A 21893-nucleotide genomic window follows, 5' to 3' on the forward strand; every position below is an offset into this window, starting at 1 on the left:
GTCTTGCTGCTCTTTACTGTTTCCAAGAGATTTAGTGAAACTCAGCTCTTTGATGTTGTTGCAGAATAAAAAAAAAAATCTTTTTGCATTGCAAATGCCTCCAGATTTGCTTATGTGGATTTGGTGGCTGTCAGGTACATGGAGCTGCATGATTTTAGTTTGAAGTTCATTAAAAAGTTTCTGCTAGAACAACTCGCTTGTATCCTGTTAACACTGATTCTTTCTGCCTTTTGCTTGAAGTTGTGTCTCACAGAATTGCTCTAATGGCTGTTCTTCCTTCTCTCTTTTAAACCCTCTTTTCTGCCTCGTCTCGGTCAGTCGGTGGGCCGGGCAATGGGAAAGGAACCTGTTAACAGCCTGTCTGTTGAGGGTTTCGTCCAGAAGACTCTGGTGACTTCACCCGAGGTTGCACATCTCTCACTCTTTCTCTTTCACTAAGCAGTTTACTGTTTGTAGCATTGGCATGGTGCAGTGCAATTCCTATTATGTACTGCTGTCTTTCCCCACCCAGCAAAAACTTGCTGAAAAGATGACTTTGCTATGACGTATGACAAAAAAAGTAGTTTCAATAATAATGTCTGTTACAATTGATATGCATAAAGCCAAAGCAGGAGCACCTTAAAGCTGGATTCTATCTGAAGGCTGCTGGATTATGATAGTTGTAGCTGCAGAAAGACTTGCGGTCCTTTAGAAATAAAAAAAGTACCTGTAGTATGAGACCGCATGCTCATTGCATAACGAGCTGTCAATCTCAAGTCAACAGGCAACGAGCGTGCGGTTTCTCAGTCAGCTCTGCCCCATTTTTGTCAAGATGGCAATGGTGGAAAAGCTCATCTTGAGTCTTCCTAACTGGACTTTGCCAACCAACATCACGGTTGCTACATCTATCCTTTATACTGTCTGGACTGTAATAGCGCCTAAACATTGTGCCCTAAAACACAGAGCAGGACTGAGGAGCAGTCCACAAAGAAACATTAGACTAGTCTGTAGAGTTAGATGTGTCTTCATTTTACTCACAGTTAGTCTATTGTAAGTTTGACTGTTTCAGAAAAATAAATACCGAGTCATTTACAGCCACAAAAAACGACCCCCTGTTGGACTCGAGCCTCTTACTGATGTTGCCCTGGTAACAATCAGCAACACCTGCTCTGACTAGTGGCACTCAAAAAGGAAAGAAGGGCTTATATTTTGTACTAATGCTATCATGGTGAGTTGTTAAGAGTCTGTAATGACTCACTGGCAATATAAAGCAGTGAGGATACTTTGTTTGCCCTATTCAACTATCCTAGTCTGACTTAGACTTAGCAAAGGCACTGAGCCTTTAGAAGTTATTGTATCCAAGCTATGGTGCGGGTGTTTTATGCTACACTCACTAGAGTTTTGTGTTTCATAAAGTTTTATTTTTAATTATTGCCACACTTCTAAAAACGGCCTTGTTTATGTTAAATTCCTCCAAAGTCCCTCAGTCAGCCATTTTTTTACTCCTTTGAAAAAAGTCTAAATTGGCCCAGAATTAGTTGTTAAACATAAAAAAAACGACTAAACTCGTTTATTCAGCTAATAAATGTGATGTTTTGTAGATTTAGTGGGAGTATATCAAAAGATGAGGCTTTTCAACAGCCTGAAAGAAAATTTGTAGCAACATCTGATAAGTTTGTCTTTTTAAATGAATATTATTGTTATTACTTTACATCTTTTCAACAGGTTTCTGCAGTGTCTGATGTGAGTCTATCAGGGTTACATGTGATCCCAATGGGAGATCCATTTTGGACTAAATTTAGACTAAATCAAATTAAACTCAGCGCAATTTCAATGACTGTTTTTGGGTTAAATAAATGTCAAGACCGGCTGACCCGATTCAGCACAAAGGTCTGCCCATGGTACTCGGGTGGTGATTTGTTTACCGTTTTAAAGAAATGCATATTGAATAGGTAATACCAATGTTCACTATAACTCCAATATGTACATTTTGGGCCCTTTTCTTGGATTGAAGTCCTTGTCTAGATTTGATTGTTTGCAGTAGCTGTGCTTGTCTAACTGTGTTTAATCTATACCAACATGTAGGGCTCTGAGGAGTGGGTATTGATTGAAAAACAAGAACCTTATCAACAAGACCATGACTGGAAGGCTGAAGAAAAGAACAAATCTCTCACACCTGATTCCTCATGGGAGAAAAAGGGTCTGGAAAAAGAGATAGACGTTAGCAAGATGATGCATAAGGAGGTAGCAGGGTATGACAGAAAAGAAATGAAAAGCCATATTGATGAGTTTCCATCAACAAAATCGTCCAGAGAGGCAGATGTATGCTCTGAGCCTCGACGTTTTGTGATCCAATTATCCGAGAATGCCGACTCGTTTCAAGACAAATCTCAAAGCAAACCAGCTCGAGCCTCAGACCCTGAGGCGAACAGCGATGCAGCCCCGGGCTTGCGGCACATGAAGGAGCGCACGGCTTCTAAACCGAGGAAAAAGAGGAGACCCCAGAGCTTAAACCTGGGAATGCCCACAGAGCTCGTCTACAGGAAAGGAGGAAGCGATTCCACCGAAGACGAAAACGAGGGCTCGGACTCAGACAACAACTCAGAAACAGCACCGAAGAGAGGAAATCATTGCGAGTCGCCCCCAGTCGCAACGATGAAAGATGATCAGGGTTTAGAAAAGGATCAGCTGGTCAGGGTCTATAAAGACGGCAAACAAGAGGGTAAATTAGTTGGAGAAAGCAGGGAGGTCTCCACCCAAGGAGCAGAGCAGGTAAAGAAAAAAGTGAGCCTTGTTGGGACAGCAGATGTCGATTTAGGCTCAGTGAATGGACCTGGAAAAATAGAGCATGATAGCTCATTCTCAGGGTCTAAAGGAGAGTGTGTGCTGAAGATGCGAGGGAAAGGCTTCATTGACAACAAAGAGTTAGCAGAGGTTAAACTACGACAGGTCAGGACACATGAACGGAAGGTCAGTAGCTCTGGAGGAGAGGATGTTGAGGGTTTCTTGGGCGACAGAGGTCAGAGGACGTCTCTCCACCGACTGTCAGGCAGCAGCTACCAGTCGGAAATAACCAGGATTGTTCCTCTCAAGCCGGAGCGTTCGAAGAGCGTCACGTCCAAGGACGAAAGGGACTATACGGGACAGGACGATCCAAGACGGGGGATCAGAAGAGAATACCGGTGGTCGGTTGGCTCTCCGGAGGGATCCTCAGACCTCAGCTGGACCGACGGTTCCAACTTTCACCCAGCGTTCGCGTCAGATCTGGAGGGCGTTGCTAAAATCGAGCATCCAGACGATAGCTTTCAGTGTGGTAGAGTGTTCGCGGAGAGCCAGTCGTTCAGCTCAAAGGTTTCGGGGCTTCCCAAAATGGCCCCTCCAGCGCCGCCGGTGAAAACACAGAAGGCGAGAGAGTCCGTGCTAATACTCCGGAACAGCAGAAACGCCAGCAGGGAGCCGAGCCTGGACGCGGCCAAAAAGAGACACTCGGTAACTCCTCTTGGCATCTGCTATTCAGTCATTGGAAACAAAGCATGAGCTTCAGACAGACTTCAGCATGAGCACGCCATTATTCTTTTTTCTACGTTTTCAATGACTTGAAACACTCATCCATCTTGCCTTGTTCGTGCCTGCATGAAGAGCAGGCGGAGCCGTACCTCTGCTCTGTCTTGTGGCAGTCAAAAAGTGTGGACATTTTCCCATAAGGCAGTCCAGTTTATCCCCCCCTCCCATTGCCTTTTGACATGCACCACACTGTCTGGCAAATCTGTACAGCTCAACACTGGCTGTGAAAGTTTAAACACACACACACGCAAAAAAAAAAAGTCATGTTTCGGTGTTTTGGTTCATCTTTTTCAGCTGCTGAACCTGAAATTTCCTCCCAGCTCACATTGTTCTCTGTCAGAGGGCGGCAGACTCACATATTACTGCCGCTCCGATGATTTATCCTCATCTCCATGTCATTTCCAAGCTGGAAATACAAAATAAGCGATTTATTGCATATGAACGTTAGAAATTAAATCACTCATTTGTGAAAGGAGAGGGTGGGGGTGTACTGTCATCCATTACTTTGTTAGAGAGCTAATATCTTCCAAAATTAGAGATAAATGGAGTATAGAATTGGTTTGTGCGCAAAAGATTGAGGAACCACATCAAACTGATAACCCTTAAAAAAAACTACTCAGAATTTACAAACTGTCGCTGGATCCGTCACATGGGTGGTAATAAATCAGAAATCATGCGTTGCATTATTTCCATTTACCCTCACCTGGATTGAAAGCCCAGCGGTGTTCTAAACACACCAGTTCCTCCAACTGTGAAAGCCCAGCAGGCAGCAAGCAAACAGACACCACAGCTCAGTGCCTGACACAGTCAGATTTGCTGCTTTCATTTCACTGTTGGTATCATTGGGAGCTTGCACGTGTTTGGCACCGGAATGAAAGGAATTTGGAGTGAATAGACATGACAGCTTTCATCATTCCCCACCTTTTCATCTGAGTCAAGCTCTTGCATATATTGGATTAAACAGGCATGAGGAGAGAGGTGTTGCGTAGCTCTCAGTGTGCGAACAGACCTCACTGGCGAGTGACAATCACATTAAGATCTGATTGAAGTGGGAGAGGGGGGGGGGGGGGGGGGGGGGGGGCTGGGAAAATATTAAGGTGCTCCTCCAAACACGTGGACCCACTCTCCCAGTCATTTTGACAGGTTTTGAAATGCATCACGGCACCTTTTTAAAAAAAAAAAATTTAATCAGAAATGTAACAACATCATTTGACTGTATTTGTGTTTAAATTCACGGTGAACCATTGCAACACTTTCTCAGTTAGTGGATGAGTGGCTGCTCTTACTACCAGAAACCTGCTCGTTATACAAAGTGCATGATTTTCTTGCCCTGCCTCTGCTAACTACAACAAATGGCTGTAGATATCGTGGTTGCTTTTCTGTCCTCTAAACTTCTACTGCTGTTTGCTTTTGTCACTGTAGAGCAGTCCTTGAAATTTGTGCTGGTATCCATTCTGAACCTGACTGGATCTGACTGGTCAGAACCAGCGGGCTTGAATTGGGTCTGGCTGAATTTCTCACCTAAACTTGGGTTTGAGTTAATAGCACAAACTTACTAGTGTGTTTGTGTTTTGTATTTACATTTGGACCCTTCAGGATCCCAGTTTAGGTTTACGCTGCAATATTTTGTGCACAGAACCCCACTGGGCTCATATCTTCAGACCCCAGTCAATCACTGCTGTGTCAGTCAGTCCACACTCCATTCCAGCTTGTGCTAACCCTGAGATCCTCTCTCTGCTCTTTCCTCTGCTTCCCTCTGCAGGAGCCTGTCTCTACTCCTGCTATATATGAAGAGCCATTTGCTGACTTCAAGGTTATTCATTTGTATTTGAACCCACCCTTCATATCCTCTGTCCATTTTTCTCTTTTCCTCCCTCGATGCATGTCTCGTAGCTGACTGCAGCTTTTACTACCTGTTATCAATGTATGTGACGTTCAAGTTGCTACTTTTACCAAAACAAGAGTGAGTCTGTAAGTGGATTGTCAGAGCTTTGGATACAAGAAAAGTCGTGTGTTTATATTAGCAGAAGACTAGCTGTTGCATTGCTAATGTTAGTAAGCTAGCTGTTTAAGGAAACATATTGTAGCTAGTTTATTAGGTAGCTAGGTAGTTGGAGCTAGATGGAATATGCACACCACTATGTCTGAAGCCGGGTTGGTTTTTTTTGGAGTTAGGTCCAGCCCTCATCACATTCACTGTCAAAACGTCAAGGATGCAGTGGCAAAAAACTTTCCTCTCAGGGTCTTCAACAGGACTTTCCATTAATGGATAATGGCTAGCTTGAGTAGCAAGTTGCTTCTATAACATCGATGATTCCCATTTCTTGCCATCTCCATTCAAAACACTGTAGCTGTGCGATGCCAGAGTTTTGATCCTGTGTCTGTACCTGCACCAGAAGGAGTTTGGGGAGAGGAGGCCTCAGCCGAGCATAGCCTCGGAGGAGGAGCAGGAACGAGACACCGTGGCATGCATGAAGGAAACCCACCTGGGCATCGAACGCAAGTGTTCCAGCATGACGGTCAGCTCCACGTCCAGCCTGGAGGCCGAGGTCGACTTCACTGTCATCACTGACCTCCACTCGGGCCTCGAGGACTTTTCTAAGGGTGTGCCCGAACTGGGAGAGAGGGAGCGACAGCCAGAGGTGGGCCGGGAGGACTTTGAGGAGACCTCCAGGTTCTACTCTGCCCGTCTAATGGGCTCCCGGGACAAGTCTCCCATAGAGGAGAGGCTTCCTGAGGAGGGAATGCATCATGAGGTAGACAGATGAACGCATTTATACGTATTCATCGCCATCATCACCCACTGGCTTCACCCTGCCTGGCTGGACTTCAGTAGCCCCCTGCTGTATTTTTTATTTATTTTTGGACCATGATGTGTTCCTTAAATTTTGTTGATTCCTTATTGTGTTCAGTTTTTGTTCTACTCATTCTTATGTATTAATTGTAATTCACCCATTTTATTTTTGTTGGTGTTTCTTTGAATTTATTGCACCTCTTGCACGTTGTCATCCAGACTAATAAAAATGCATTTCACAGTTTGTTCCTATAAGTTAACATCGCTCGGTTGCTTTCTTTTGTTTAATATGCTGCTTACAAGAATGGGTCTGAAGTCTTCAGGCGACTTGCTGTGAGCAAATCGCTTGCTGCTCTTTGACTGTATTGTACTGTTTGTGTTTGATGCAGCCTCCCGTGGCAAAGAAAGACCCCAACACGGTGAGCGTGGCCCACAAGCTGAAAAGAGCTGACAGCAAGACGGAGACGCACACAAATGGATCGGAAGCCCACGCCAGCGTCGTTAATGTCTCTTCACAGGTAAACCGAACGCAAAAGCAGTAGAAACAACAGCACTATAGTCTGTGTGAGGTGTGTGCGTGTGAGCGTTTGAGCCGCCATGTTTCCTGCCAGGTAAATGACGCTCCGCAACGTGGTGACGTCATTTGGGGCGACTGGAATCGATAAGGGAATCGTTTGCAAAAATGACAAACAATTCCAAGGAATTGAAACAGTGGGAACCGGTTCTCAACAAGAACCGGTGTTCGATACCCATCCCTAGTCCTGACTGTGTACAAAGCAGCATAATCCACCGACCTGTACCTCTAAAGTGTAAAAATTAATCTTTGCTTTAAAATGTACAATTTTAGGTTTTTTTTTTTTTTTTTTTACAAGAACCTCCATGCCACTCAGCATGGAAGGTGCTGTTGGCTTTACACGTATTTATTTGCACAGCTTTAACTTACAACATGTTAGATACTGGGCTTTGGATGTGCCTGAAAGCTCTAGACTGAGCTTGGCTTGCTATCTATTCCTCTAACTCATCAACAAGATGAAGATCTGTTTTCCCAAATTGACAAAGTATTTACTTTTTTTAACTTCTTTAGGAAATGTTGGGTTGAATATGATGAGTACTTTAAATACTTATAGGTGAGTGCCAGGGGTGTCAGAAGGTTTTAAGGACAAGGGGGGCTTAGCCCCCAAGAGATGCACACGACATGAACGAACGTAGTGAATGAGCACAAAATTTCACAAACAGAAAACAAAGACTGAGAAATTGTTTTCCTGCTTTTTTGGACAGATTAAACATCCTAGGCCACCAATAGATCTATTGTTTTATTTCAGTCTGCTTTATAATACAGTACAACAAAAAAACAGAGGAAATGTGTTTGCTGCATCAATAACAAGAAAAAAACTGAAAATAAAAAAGTACATTTTTCTGGCTGCAATCACCAGTTACTTGGTGGGTGGAAGCATCAAAGAATGACGTCTGTTTTTAAGAGTGGCAAATCGGTCAATCACTCTGTTGTGACTCAGATGCTGAAGCGTGTCTTTTTCAATAGACATGACTGCAAGACTGTGAAGTCTTTTCTGACCCATTGTTTGACGCAGCCAGGAGTGCAGCCGACGCAGTGCACTAAAGGACCGTTCGCACGAGCAGCTGCTGACAGGCACTGTTAGGGCAACTTGGATGGTTGCCTTCAGAGAGGGAAACATGTCTGAATCAAGGAGGTTGTACACAGACAACATATTTTTGGGTGGACATCCAGCCTCTGTTTTCCGGGTAAGAAAGTTTCTGGCCACCAGAACCTCCTCTTTTTTCAGGTCAAGTCTGTAGTTCATTCAAGTGTGGTTCACTCAAGAAGTTCTCAGATTTAGGACTGCATGCCTGGACGCCTTTTAGCAGCCCTGCATCTACACTGCAAAATCTTTGATCAAGCTCGCCAACCATCCGATCCACACAAGGGAAAAGTAACTCTCTTTTCAATGTGTCTGAGTTGTTCAATTCAGTGCGTGAACCCACAGTTGCCTCCAGGACAAAATCCTCCATTTTCCTCTGTTTGTGCCTTGTCTTGGCACCTGGTTCAGGGATACTGTGGGTGTTACACAGGGCCTTGGTTTTCTCATACAGCTCTGTAGCAAATGCATCTGAGTGTTTGCCCTTAAGTGTGTCACACACAGCTTGTTTGCAGATAAAAGCTTCTGCCAGGTCTAAAGTCTCTTTCTGCAGGAATTTGTGGAGTCCTTCGGTTACAGACAGAATCGACTGAAACATCAGTAGTGCATAGACTGCTGAGAACTTGTAGAGCTTTGCTCTGAGACCAACAGCTATGGGGGATCCAATTGCAGATAGGCACTCCAAAATGGCAGGCAATGTCTCAAGAACTGCACTGATTGATCGCAACTGACATGCCCAGCGAGTGTTTGAAAGTTGCACAAGCTCAGTTTTTGTCAATCCAAGCTTTGCCTGAGTCTCCATGAACTTATGATGATTGACTAGGGAGGTGCTGAAGAAAGAATACACACACTCCAACAAGCTGAAAAGCTCCACAGCCTCTGGGACAGCCTTGCAAGTATTGCACAAAACCAGGTTGAGTTGATGAGCATAACAATGCACATAGATAGCCTCAGGATGGAGCCTTCTAAAATGTGCTTGTACACCTCCAGTGGAGCCACTCATAACGGCTGCACCATCATATGTTTGTGCTACACACTTAAGCTCTGCAAGACCATAGTTTTGGATCTGCTGCTGAATCTCATTTGCAATGGACTGGGCATCAAATGATTTTATCTCTGCAAGTGCAAGGAAACGCTCCTTCACTGCCCCCTCTGACACGTACCTGACACAAACAGCTAACTGCTCTGCCTTTTTATCCCTTGCCTCATCCACCATGATGGAATAGACTTTAGACTTTGTCATTTCAGATACAATGACACTAGTAACTTCCTGGGCACAACAGTCAATCATGTCATTCTGGGATGTTGGTGAGATATACTGTGCATTTGATGGGGGATTATGTTTTTGAAGAAAAGGATCAAACTCCTTCAAAAGCTCCATGCACGCAAGAAAATTCCCTCTGTTTGGGCTGTCTTCACCTTCATCATGACCACGAAAAGGGAGTCCCTGTCTCCCTAACATAGAGGTGACTGCAACAATTCGTCTGAGATACTCTCTTCTTTCGACTATCTCACTCACATTTGCAGTTGCTATCATCTGTGCAACGTTTCCCTGTTTGCTAGTTCCCTGGTAGCTTTTCCATGTAACAACACTGTCCTTATGTGTTTGTGCCATCTCATGCTTGCCAAAGATGACTAAAGCTTTCTTCCAGTTCTTGCAACCGTTACTGACCAAACTATCATGTTTGATGTTTTTGCCAAACACTCTACATGGGAAGCAGAAAGCTGCATTCTGGTTGACTGAATATTCTAACCAGTTGTGCTTTTCAAACCAGCTGTGGTTAAATGCTCGCTTCTGTGTACCAAAAGTATCATGTGGATAGCTCTTCAGCTTCACCTGTCTGGGCCCTGTGTCTTTGTCACCTAAATCAAACCCTGTAGTAGAATGAGTTGCTGCAGCTGCTTCATCATTTTCCCTCTCTTGGCCTGTTTGCTCTCCTCTCTCTGTAATAACTTGATCTTCCTCTGCCTCTCGATCCATTTGCTGCAGCTCCTCTGTCTCTCCTTGCTCTCTCTGACTTGAACTTGCCTGTTGACCTTTTTCTCCCTCAGCCACTCCTTCTGCCTCACCCTTCAAGATACATTAAAACATACTGAATTGTAATGTAAATTGCTAATATCATGACTTCTGCTCCCGCTCCACAGTAATTTGTTGCTCCCAAATATTTTGAAGTTACAAACATTATATTTTGAGCACGCATGTGACTAAAATGGTTGCAATTTAAAGCCCTGAAAAATATTACTAAATTACTTGAATTGAAGTAATATTAAAATAGAACCCTCAAAAATATGTGAGTCAGGCTAATTTGACTTATATACATATCTCTCTCTTTGCTCTCTCCACTTTCTAACCTTGACTCTCCTAAATAAAAGCTCAAGTTAAACAGGTCTTATATGTTGTACCGTGACTGAAATGTTTCATATTTCATATCCATATTGAGTCCCATAAAATTCTAATCAGACTGTCTGCATCACAAATGACTCCATCCTTTGACTCACCTCTCCAGCAGACGTCTCTCCCCTCTGCCTCTCTGTGCTCCTCTGCCCTGACTCCTACAGGTTAATGGGGATGGAGTGATTATTATTATTTCCACTGATGATAACCATACCTGAATGAGCTCAGCTGGATTTTTCAGAGCTAAAACGAGTGACAGAAATTAACATTATGCTAACAATTTAACTTAGTGCGCTAGCCAGGTTTTTATTTACAAAATGGGGAGCACCTGGTTCATTATTTACATGGGACTCTCTGCTGTTAGCTGGAGCTAACTAATTGTTACTACCAGCCAGTGATGAAGACTTACTTTCTTGAAAAACTTGCGTATATCCATGATTTCTTGCCGTTTGCCACATGCACGCTAGTGTTTCTGCAGGTGTATACGAGCGGAGTGTAAAGTAGCAGTGAAAACGAGGACTGGATTTTCAGTCATGTGGATGTCCCCTGTGAACAACTGGAAGGGATTGGATAACGAAGCACTGACGCTACCTTAACAATGTAAAGCGAAAGGGACCAACCGAGTTATGATCATATTTGTGTGAATAGCGACAGGTTTATATTATTATTTCTTTAAACTCATATTCCTGCATCTTTATATTGAATTTGTCTGCAAGTTCTGTAAAAAAAAAATCGAATAAGTTAAAAAAAAAAAAAAAAAAAAAACCCACCAAATTATTTAGGGGGGCTTAAGAATATTTTAGGGAGGCTTCAGCACCCCTAAAATAGGCCTAACGACGCCACTGGTGAGTGCTAAAGAATTAGGGCTACGGGACTGGCAGAAAGAGGAAATGAGGATCAGTTCCAACAGTCGCCATCAAAGTGACTCGCGATTAAGAATTTCTTATTTGTACAGAGCTTGATTAGAGGAAAAAGCGTCTTCTTTGAGCTGCAGTGACATGATGGCCATATTCCCCAGACACGGATGGAATAATAGCATCATTATGAAGTGATTAAAGTATTGACAGTGTATTAATGAGGATGATGAAAGCAGGTGCGAATCCCATTCATCTCCGGAGGCAGAGATTTGAGTGCCGGCTGGCTGTCCCACAGGAGCCTTATTAAAATGTAATCATCGCTGGGCTCTTTAGCCATTCAGCTAATAGTGTGGATGAACTCAGGCGATGATGTAGAGAGGGTGCCTTTGAAGTGCCACATCAGCGTTGAGTTACATTTTCAAAGATGTCAGAGAAAGCCACAGTACAGAGTGTGCATGTATGCTTCTCAGGCAAACTGACGTCATTCGTGGGCAGACACAGATCCTCAGCAGTGACACTGCACAGCCAGCAGAGGGAGACATGCTTTGTCTGTTGAGCTTGGGTTCTAAACAAAAGCACAAAGGCTCAGCAGCTGCTCCGTTCCAGCTGTCTGCAAAGCACCCACACTGTAGGACAATTTATTTTGCTTTCACAAACAATTCATCACGTATAGTTATGAAAATACACCAGCAGCCTCTTTAAAGCAGAACAATAATGGAAATGAATGACACACAAAAACAATTTTAAAGGAATATAAACAAATCAGTCAAATGCAAAACTTTGGATATAAAGCTATAGTTAGGACACCATCAAAAAGTAAATCTCACATTCCAGTTTAGTACCAATTACTAAACCTTGATGTGACTAAGCTTATCTAATCTGACGTTCTCTCTGCTACTGAAGTGCCATAATGACAAAATCTAGAGAAATTGGTTAATTGTGGGTGCCCATGAGTCTCATTAGGGATATAAAAAGATTTAAAATATATATAAATGAATTATTTAGGCGTAAAAAAAATTCCTGCTGGTGGGTTATACTTCCATTCCAGTAAATTACACCAAAGAGGAGACTGTTTTCTGAGTAAACTCTTTTTATGAGTCTGCTGTTACAAACAGGGTGTATATACACTCACACTTTAATAGGTACACCTCTTCCACTGCTTGCTGATGCATAATAATAAAAATAATCAGCCAATTACGTAGCAGCAACTACAAATTTGACAAGGTTAGCATCTTGACTGTCTAGTAATTTAAGTGACTCTGAATGTGGCATGGTTGTTGAGTATTTCAGAAACTATTGATCTGCTTAGATTTTCCTGCACCACCATCCTTTGGGTTTACCGGGAAAGGTCCAAAAGAGAGTAACTATCCAATAAACGGCAGTTCTCTACACAAAGTCCTTCAAAGCAAGGTGTGCAGAAGTGCGTCTCTGAATGCACAACACATCAAACCTTGAAGAAGATCACACCAAGCGCCACTCTAACCGGCTAACAACAGGAAACTACATTTTCTAAAGGCTCACTAAAACTGGACACTGGAAAAACTGGAAGAGTGTTGCTGGTCTGCAGGTCTGCAACATTTGCATGGCAGGGTCATAATTGAGTGTAAACCACACGAAAGCATGGATACAGCCTGCCTTGTATGTATAGTTGCTGCTGGTGGTGTGATGGCTACCAAAGTATTTTTGCTGGCCATGCATGGCTGCATTTCAGCAGGATAGTGCACCATGCACACCAACATGACTTCATCATGAGTCTGTTGTACTCAAATGCCCTCCACAGTCACATGATCTCAATCCCATGGAACACCTTCGCGATGTGGTGGAACAGGAAGTCAAGGACATGCAGCTACTGGATGATGCTGGCATGTAAATCTCTGAGGAATGTTTCTAGCACTTTCTGCGGCACAAAGAATTATTCGACGCGACTGGGAGGTTCCCGGGAAAAATGTGTTTGCTGTTCTTTTTGAACAATCTGCTGGATAAATGAATCAAATTTCAGTTTTTATTTAACCACTTGCTTCTCATGCCATCCAAATATGGTGATAGAAAATATCGTCACTTTGGTGACATCAAGGACTGGGCAGCTAGCATTTAGCTGCTAGCTGATTCATGTCTGCTGGAAGACATTGTAATTTACCTGAGCTGACCTTAAAAAGGAACGAGACCTTTCAGTGAGACAATAATCTTGAACGCACTAGCAATTCTACCAAGAGATGCCCTCGAATGAAGAATGAAGGCTCGTGAAAAGCTCACTTTGAAGTCCCATTGAACCGTTGTACATTTAATACATTTAATAAAATCCCTCAAATATCTGATTTTGCATAGAAGAGTGAAAAACTTCACCTTTTATACAAAAGTCCTGCACAAAATAGTTATTCTTGCTAAAATGCCAAAGCAATACTTGTTTCTGAGCACACTGCTGTACTTATATTACCTTTACTGTATCCATATGTACTGTTTGAGTACAGGGGTGTACAGAGGTTGGTGTTCTTATTTCTATATATTACCTTGTATATATCCATGATGAAATGGATGCTGTCAGCACAAACACTGTTGACTTGGATTTGATGGAGCAGTAAATCAGTCCTCATCACTTTCTTTAAAGTGAGACTTTTTAACGAGTCAGTGTAGAGATAAACAGAGATAAACAGCAGAACTTCACCAGCAGACATGTGTGATGTGCTTTAGATCGCTTTCACTGTATCTAATGACATAAATAAATAAAGACAGTAAGGCAGCATTAACAGCAGGTCTTTTTGACTCGACAGGAAAAACAGATGAAACAAATTAGAATAAATTGTCCAAACAGCAGTGACACCATGAAGCAGCTCAGCGACGGTGCTCATTATGTTGTTTATAGCCGCTTGTCCTGTTTGACATGCCAAAATGTCTGTTGTGGAGGTCCAGCCCTGGCATTGTCATTAACTGAGGAGCAGCCTTAATTCAGGTTTTTGAATATGACCATTATGTTCCTGCTGTAGTGTGTCAGAATGAACGGCCTCATTTCATCATATATATGTTGTCTCTATAACAGGGGTGGTTCAAAATGTAAATGTGAAAAATTGAAATGTAAACTCTATGAAAAAGGAAGTAAAATCAAACTCCTCAAAGTGCAATGTTAAATCCACTACAATTAGCAGAGAACAAAACCACACTATTCTATTTTAAATATGCACTAATGCTTCTTTGCACTAATCACAGATTGTATTTAAAAAGCTCATTAAAGACTGTTAATAAGGGCCATTTCCTCTTTTTCAGAACTATGGAGTCGTCAGTCCACAGGAGGCTCCTGCTGCCGTCAAAGAAAATGGCTCTCCTGTAAGTATCTTTGATGAGGAGCAAAGGGACAGTACGTGTGTGTGTGTGTGTGTGTGTGTGTGTGTGTGTGTGTGTGTGTGTGTGTGTGTCCACAGTGAGAAACCCTAGCGATTTGTCCACTGATTTCCTCTCTTCTTGCGTTGAACTTTCATATCCTGTTGAATGACTGTAGAAATGAATAATGTTACACGAGGCAGCTGTTTGCAGGACCACATTCAGATATCTTCACGTGTTTCTTTGTAATATAGTCTGTTGATTCCAACATTTACATTCTACCAGCAGTGATAGCTGTTTTTTCTTGATGCTCATTATATTTCTGTCCAAGTCAAAGTCCTGAAAATGCTAAACTTAGAGTTTTGCTTGATGTTTTAAATATGTGGCCAAGTACTAAAACAACTGCTCAAGGCTGTATGACCAATCAGCATGTCTCACTTGATGTGATGAAACGAAACATTAGAGTACATTAATAGAACTAACAGTTGTGTTCATCGTCCCCTTGTCTTTACAAGCCCTGCAAGCATATTGTGCAATCTTTTTGTTCATTGGTGTGAAAAATGTGATCAGTGTACTAGTGACGAATTTTCTGGCTCTTATTTTGAAAGTTCAGTTGTTGCTAATCGGTTACCACTGACACATCCCATCTCGCGCTTTCTTACCGGTGTGGCTACAGCTAGCAACTTTAAGTTCTGCTCTGGAAATCTAATTGCTGGAGTACCTGCAGCAGGTGCAGCGGCGTTGCAGAGCAGAACAAGGACTGCTGTTGCCAACTGTCATTCAAGACAGTGGAGCTGATTTTTGTTGTTATGCACAGTCCACTATGATGAGACTCACTGGTTTATTAGGCGCAAAGTTACAAAGAATGTACTTCTATGGGAAATCATTACAAGATCAGCTGTTAGTGAAGTTTTTTTTTATAACGCAGAGAAAGCAAATTGTTGCTGCACACATCAGCATTGTCAGTGGCTTGTATTATTACCAACAGCTGATAAAGAGAGTTTTGTTGACCAGGGCATGTGGTGCACAGAAACTCTGATAACAGTTAACAGATTTCAGATCTTTGATTTAGATCCCAGGAGGCCGAGACCCCCCAAGGCTGGCAGAGCGGTACACGTTGTGTCCGAGCATGTTTTTGCTGTTAGCTTCGTCTATTTGTGTATAACTGCTCTCTAATGACTGTGCTGCAGGTAAAAGCCAGCACCCAGGGGAGAGAGTCTGTTGTGTCCCCGCTGACCATCACTGCTGAGAACGTTACCTCAGCAACCACGACACAAGTTACCAAGGTAACACTTCATGAGTTCCTATGGTTACAGTTTGATGGCCGAAGCATTAGGTCAGCGCCATCACATCTTTGTCTGCGTTACCCGTCCTTATAGATGCATTGGAGTGGAAGATCAAATAGATTTTATTTTCCTAACTTCTTAACTTCTTAATTAATAACAGGAAACTGTAATTAATATGTTAACAATATATTTTGATAAGGTGATCGACTCTGATAGGCTTTACATGAATACTAATAATACAAATCATTATTCCCTGCAGCTCTATTAGGACTGAATTACTGTTAGACAACATGATTCAGTGTGTTTCTACGTTATCAAGACTTTTAGTGCATAAAGACACATTTAGTTTTACAGGACACCAGTTTCATATCACTTAACAGTTAAAAAAGTCTCACACTAAATAAACTGAATGGATCTGTGTAAATTGGAAGGAGGACATGGATAAAATAGACTACAATAACAACACACTGCTGCTTTTTCTTGTGTGTCATTTTATATGATTCATTAAATTTCATTCTTTCTTTATTCAACAGACTGTGAAAGGAGGCTACTCAGAGACCAGGATCGAGAAGAGGATTATAATCACAGGAGATGATGATGTGGACCAACATCAGGTGAGAGACACTGTTCACAGAAACCCTCGCAAAGCAATGTTCGGATGAGAGGGTTACGACACACGCGTTGATGGTTTTTATGTCCCCAGGCACTTGCCATGGCAATCCAAGAGGCAAAGCAGCAGCATCCTGACATGCTGGTGACAAAAGCAGTAGTTATCAGGGAAACAGAGTCGCCCACTGAGGAGCTACAACAGAAAGCAGAGGTAAATATCTCTTGTTACAAGAACTCTGTACTTTTTAAGGATTACTTCAAGCACTTGACAGGCACAGAGCCTATGCTTAGACTCAAGGTTTTTTGTTGGAAAGTTAACCAAATGATTACAAAACACAGAACAAGTACAGAGGGCCACCTAGGTGCAAAGCTAATCCAAAGAAATGCAAAACAATTATAAACAGTTGGGAAATGACTGCCGAGAGAAATAAAGCAACTAGACATCAAAATGAGATACAAAATAACTACAAAGGAGATAACAGATGATTACAGAGGGATGCCAAATGACAATAACTATATATTAAAAAATTATTGTAAAGATGTAACTGGACTATAGAAGGATGAAAAATGACCTTAAAGAAATGCCAAGTACCTACATAATAATGCAACTACAGATTCAGACCAAATGACCAAGAAGATACAAAGTGGTTTAGACTTGCCAGAGATGCACACACATTACAAAGGAGAAATGAAAACAAAATGATGCAAAACTGTTCCAAATTACTATAGAGAATGAAAAATATGCACAAAAAGATATACAAAGACATAAATTGACTGCTAAATGACGTGCATAATAACCATGAGTAACATAGGGATGCAAAATGTCAACCAACAGAAAGAAAGATATTACATACAGATACAAAACATCTAACTATACAATAAATATTAATTGAGAAGAAAAGAGTAATAAACCCGATGCCTACAAAAGATGCAGAACATTATCAAACAAATGGAACTAGAATAGATACAAAAAGAAAGCAAAATAGCTAAAATGAGATGAAAATGTACCTCCAGCCTCTTCCAGGAATCACTGTTATCACCTCTGAGTATGTTAACCCTCAGATGATGGAATCTCAGCTTTTCTGGCTCAGCAAACAGGTCAGAGTACTGAGTCCTAAAACAGATAAGGATTAGAGATTCAAACCAGATCAGCTCCACATCCAGTTGGACTGTTATTTGCCAGTTCATCCTGTCTGGGTCTGTTTGGATCTCTTCATAGTGGGTTATTCGGTCCCAACATGATCTGTATTCCTTATGGAAAATGGCCCATCCTCCGAAAACTATACTAAAATATTGCCTGTCCTGTTTTTTATTTTATTTTTTGTTGTTAAATTTGATACTATTATTTAACTCTTGGTATTTATGGCTGTGCTATACAGATAGGAGGCATCATCTATCAGTGAAGGCTGATATTAGATGAAGTTGTAAATGGTTATACTGGGGAACACTAAAGTAGATTATTTTCTGTCAAACTCATAGATTATTTCTGCCATGACTGGATAAAAATACTTAATAAATGCTATGGTGAATCTTGGTATTGTAGCGCCATTGATAATGGTGTTCTTTCTCTACTCACATGGACTGAGGGTGATTGAACTCAGAGCTGATTGAAGTAACACTGATCGGCTGTTCTGGAACCAAAAAAGTCAGTTTGTAAAACGTTCTCCGTGGAAAAAGGGCTCAGCTCTCTGTGGGATGTAGTAAGATACAAAACCATTATAAAGACATCTTAAATGAACAAAAAGGAGAGACGAATCCTACAAAGATGCAAAATTAGTGTATTAATGTAGAGTGACTACACATGGCACAAAAAAATGAGAAGAAAGAGAAGAAAAACAGATTTATACATGCTCACGAGCACGAAACATCTTTTTATGTATGTGTTGTCATGTGGTTGCAGTCCTGATTGAACATGGTGGCTCCTGAGACGGGGGACAGGAGAGGATCCTCCAGCTGTGTGTCTCCGGCCCCGCCCTGCAGTATGCCACCAACCCGATAAGAGGACTTTCTACCCCACTGTGTACACACCAACACGACAACAGACTGCGTTCCACGAAGCAGTAGACCTCCACTCCTTTCCCTTTAGACGTACCAACTGTGACTGGCCTCTGATCTGACCCGGCTTCCCATCCCGTACCGGCCGATCCCAGCCCTCCACCCTCTAGTGGAAAGAGGAAAAATCTTCGATTGGAAGATTTCTCACATTTCTTCCATATTATTTAATGTAACATGTTTTGGCTCGTTTGAACCAGTGAGGTGTCACCTCTCACAGTTTGTGTTTAAGGGTCACACGTCTACCCCGTGCTGCTGTTATTATTAGAGAAAAGGAGGGGTGGGAGAAAGTATGGGGACAATGCTGGTAGCATGGGTAGGGATGGGGAGGTGCCAAGTGGCAAGAGCCAGCCTTTTTTGCTTGTTGGCCATCTCCTAGCCATGCCACCTTCAGTATAATCAACTGCTGTCTTATTAGCTTTTTACATTTTTATCTATAGAGGATCTAATTTATGTTCAGTGTTTGCTTGTTTATGAAATATGTATAATATCAGAAGATTATAATCTGCATGATTCAATTAAAAATAGCAGGGGGAATGAAAACAAAACAAAAATACACACATGAATATGTCCGCCTTTGGAAGCCCGGAGAAGTGGGAATGAGGACCGTTGAGAAAGTGTAAAATACATGAGGCCAATGAATGGTGGACAGACTGTACTAACTATTCAGAGGACAGCTGAAACTGGTCCCAGTCTTCAACACACAAGCATCACTGTCCTCGTCCAGCTTCACTGTTATTGTTTTGCTGTCAGCTCACCACCAACACAAAGAGATGCTGGTCACAGTTTTAGGGTTTTCAGAGGAAATTTTAAATATAAATAATATTCTATTTGTGATATATATTTACTTCTTTTTTCCTTACTTGCTTTACTGACTTCCATTGGGAAACAGAGTTTGTTTGACACTCTTGTGTTTTTGGACATTTCAGCCTTTATGTGTGAACATGCTGTAAATTCTCCCTGACAGAGCTGTAACCAACTGGCTCCAAACTTAGAGCTGGTTTTCCAGATTGTAAAGTTGGGCTGCAAAAAGCCAATGTTGACATCAAAGCCACCAGCTGTGATTTACTAATGTTGGCCACGTTTAAAGAGCTTAACAAGCCCAAACTACAAAATCGACGTTAGCAGTATCGTAATAACTGTGCATAAGCGGTAGCTGGGATATTTAAAAAATATTAATAGCGTTAGCGATGCACATATTATAACAGCATAAATATTCATGTAATTGCTCTTTTTTGTGTATTTGTACAGTTATAGTTAGACTTTTGTCATCTCTGTACTTTGTACTTTGACTTTCTTTTTTGCAAAAAAATCACTACTCTGACTTAACAGCTATGGTAAAATTTAAACACTAGCATTATTGCTATCATCATTAAATTGTCAAAAACTTTTTTTACTTATTGACATAATATTGCTATCAAGATAATTATGATATGGCGACATGACGACAGTCTTATCTGTCCAGTTTCATGTTTAGACATCTGTGATAATGAACTTGTTAGCATTTAAGCAAACAGCCAGATTAGCACGAATTAGCATTTATTTGTAGCTCTTTTTCTACCAAGCTAATAATTCAAATCCATTCCTTAATCGCTGTCGGCACTCTTATAGTGCTGGTATGATTTGTTTCTTTTTTTTTTTTTTCTTCAGGGATTTTGTTTTGCTGTAAAATTCTTCACTATGCTAACTTTGCTAACCTACCTGCAGGCTCATGTTTAGACGGTAGCAGCGCAAGGTTTTATTAAAAGCAGCGTAAACCATGCTGTAAAAAGGTGTAAGAGTGAACCAAAACAGTGAGCTGAAAGGGCCTAAAATGCTAAGGAAACTACAGAGTCAGTTTTTTTCTTTTGATTAGCTTGTTATGTAAAACCACTGATCATAGCAGCTCTTTAAATAGCGACTGGTTCTTGGATTGTGCGCATGTTTGCAGACACAGCCTGAAGAGTTCAAGACACAAGATTAACAAGGGTACTTTTTCTCTCTCATTTTTTTGTTTTGTTTTCAGGTTAACCTTTTGAAGTTGTGGTTTATGAGTTTGTATTTATAGGAGTGGTCGGCTCCTCCCTTTTTCACATCACAGACAAAGCGTATAGTATGTCATGCGTTAAGTGGCCTCCACCCACACAGCGTGCTGCTTGTCTCATATTGTATATCCGTCGATTCTGGGTGACCTTTAATACTATACTATGCATCAGCTATCAAACATACAAATCCCTCTAACGGAGCCCGACCCGTGTTAGCCTGTGTCCCCGCTGTCACTGTTAACTTTTCGTGCTACTGTTACCTGAAGCAGTGACGCGCACTGCTTGTGAGATTTGCAATAAGCAGACATTCTTCTTATTCTGTGTCCTCTAAAGGGAGAAAACTGTGAACTGTCGTGTGTATCAAAGCGTAACCAAAACCAACAACACGGAGTTGTAAAATGACATTCGAAGGAATCTTTCCAACACTTGTGACCATGGCTTTGTTGCCCTCTTCATCTAATCCTCCCTTTGCCCTGATTTGAACCTGTTGACCTGCTGTTGGTGGTGTCTGTGGAAAACAGGAGAAAACTGATGATTTGTATATTCCGTTTTGCTCTGTTTTATTTTACCTGGTCATATGACACTGGACTGTTGAGAAGGCACTTGCTTGCAATGATTTGCAGCACATGTACTGTAACCTGCTGGGGGGGGAAGCCTGTCTTTGCTGTAGGTCTGGACACACTACTGATGGAAAAGAACAACTGTAGGCATCGGGAGAGAAGCTGTGTAATGAGGTGGCGAGTTGGAGGATGGAGGACCTGTATTTATATATAAATATCTGTACTTCTGTGTATTAGCCTGTACACTTTGTAGAAACTGACAGGAGCAGAGATGTGTTTTTATGTGAGGGACGAGGCAGTAAGTAGAACCCGAAGGACAGCGGTGCAATAGAAATGTCACACGAATGGGTGCCTTATGTTAAGAGCCGCGGGAGCAATTATCAGTGCACGCCTGAAAGTGCTCTTAATCACCACGAGGCAGATGGAGGAACGACCTCTCCTCTCCACCCAAGGTGAAGAGGAGCTGTCTCGAAAGCGAATTACTGTCTTGTAAAGAATATGACTTTGAAGGCAGCGAGAAAAGGAGTCTCTCTGAATATGAAATGTTGGTCCTCAACGAGATGACGAACGTTTTTGGCCCCATTAACTTTAGAAAACCAGCACAGTATGGATCACGGATGTGAGTTTTTTTCCCTCTGTGAAGACCATCAAACTGCTCTGCTGTAAAGCCTCCACCTCCAAGTCTCCACTGCCTTTTGCTCTACATCCCCCTAGTGCTTGGTGGTGTGTATTTGCTGTATTTGCATTCAGTCTAAATGGAAAAAAACATACATGCATAAATAAATGTCTCAGTATGATTCAAACAC

At 41.8% G+C, this 21893-nt stretch overlaps 2 protein-coding genes across 13 annotated transcripts in view; one reads left to right on the plus strand and one right to left on the minus strand.

The window, feature by feature from the left end:
* Positions 1-21890, plus strand: part of LOC101479109 (band 4.1-like protein 1) — a 95392-nt gene extending 73502 nt beyond the window's left edge. For 6 of the 12 annotated variants that reach the window (XM_023153744.2, XM_004567421.2, XM_004567419.3 and 3 more), the window contains 10 exons: positions 319-405; positions 2065-3468; positions 5306-5356; positions 5940-6299; positions 6727-6855; positions 14503-14562; positions 15747-15842; positions 16376-16456; positions 16546-16662; positions 18352-21890. In XM_023153744.2, the coding sequence (XP_023009512.2) occupies positions 319-405; positions 2065-3468; positions 5306-5356; positions 5940-6299; positions 6727-6855; positions 14503-14562; positions 15747-15842; positions 16376-16456; positions 16546-16662; positions 18352-18357 (2391 nt within the window). In that variant the 3' untranslated portion in view covers positions 18358-21890. The remainder of the gene's footprint in view (positions 1-318; positions 406-2064; positions 3469-5305; positions 5357-5939; positions 6300-6726; positions 6856-14502; positions 14563-15746; positions 15843-16375; positions 16457-16545; positions 16663-18351) is intronic. The other 6 variants (XM_023153745.2, XM_076883709.1, XM_023153746.2 and 3 more) reach the window with 6 other exon arrangements.
* LOC143418694 (zinc finger MYM-type protein 1-like) lies at positions 8141-11125 on the minus strand. The gene is made up of 3 exons (XM_076884411.1): positions 10797-11125; positions 10492-10545; positions 8141-10063 (listed from the first exon to the last, which is right to left on the minus strand). Exons 1-3 carry the CDS (start codon positions 10821-10823, stop codon positions 8141-8143), a joined length of 2004 nt encoding a protein of 667 aa, XP_076740526.1. The 5' UTR covers positions 10824-11125.
* Positions 21891-21893: the final 3 nt, after the last annotated feature.

This window comes from Maylandia zebra, linkage group LG5, assembly GCF_041146795.1.
Source record: "Maylandia zebra isolate NMK-2024a linkage group LG5, Mzebra_GT3a, whole genome shotgun sequence".
NCBI lineage: Eukaryota > Metazoa > Chordata > Actinopteri > Cichliformes > Cichlidae > Maylandia > Maylandia zebra.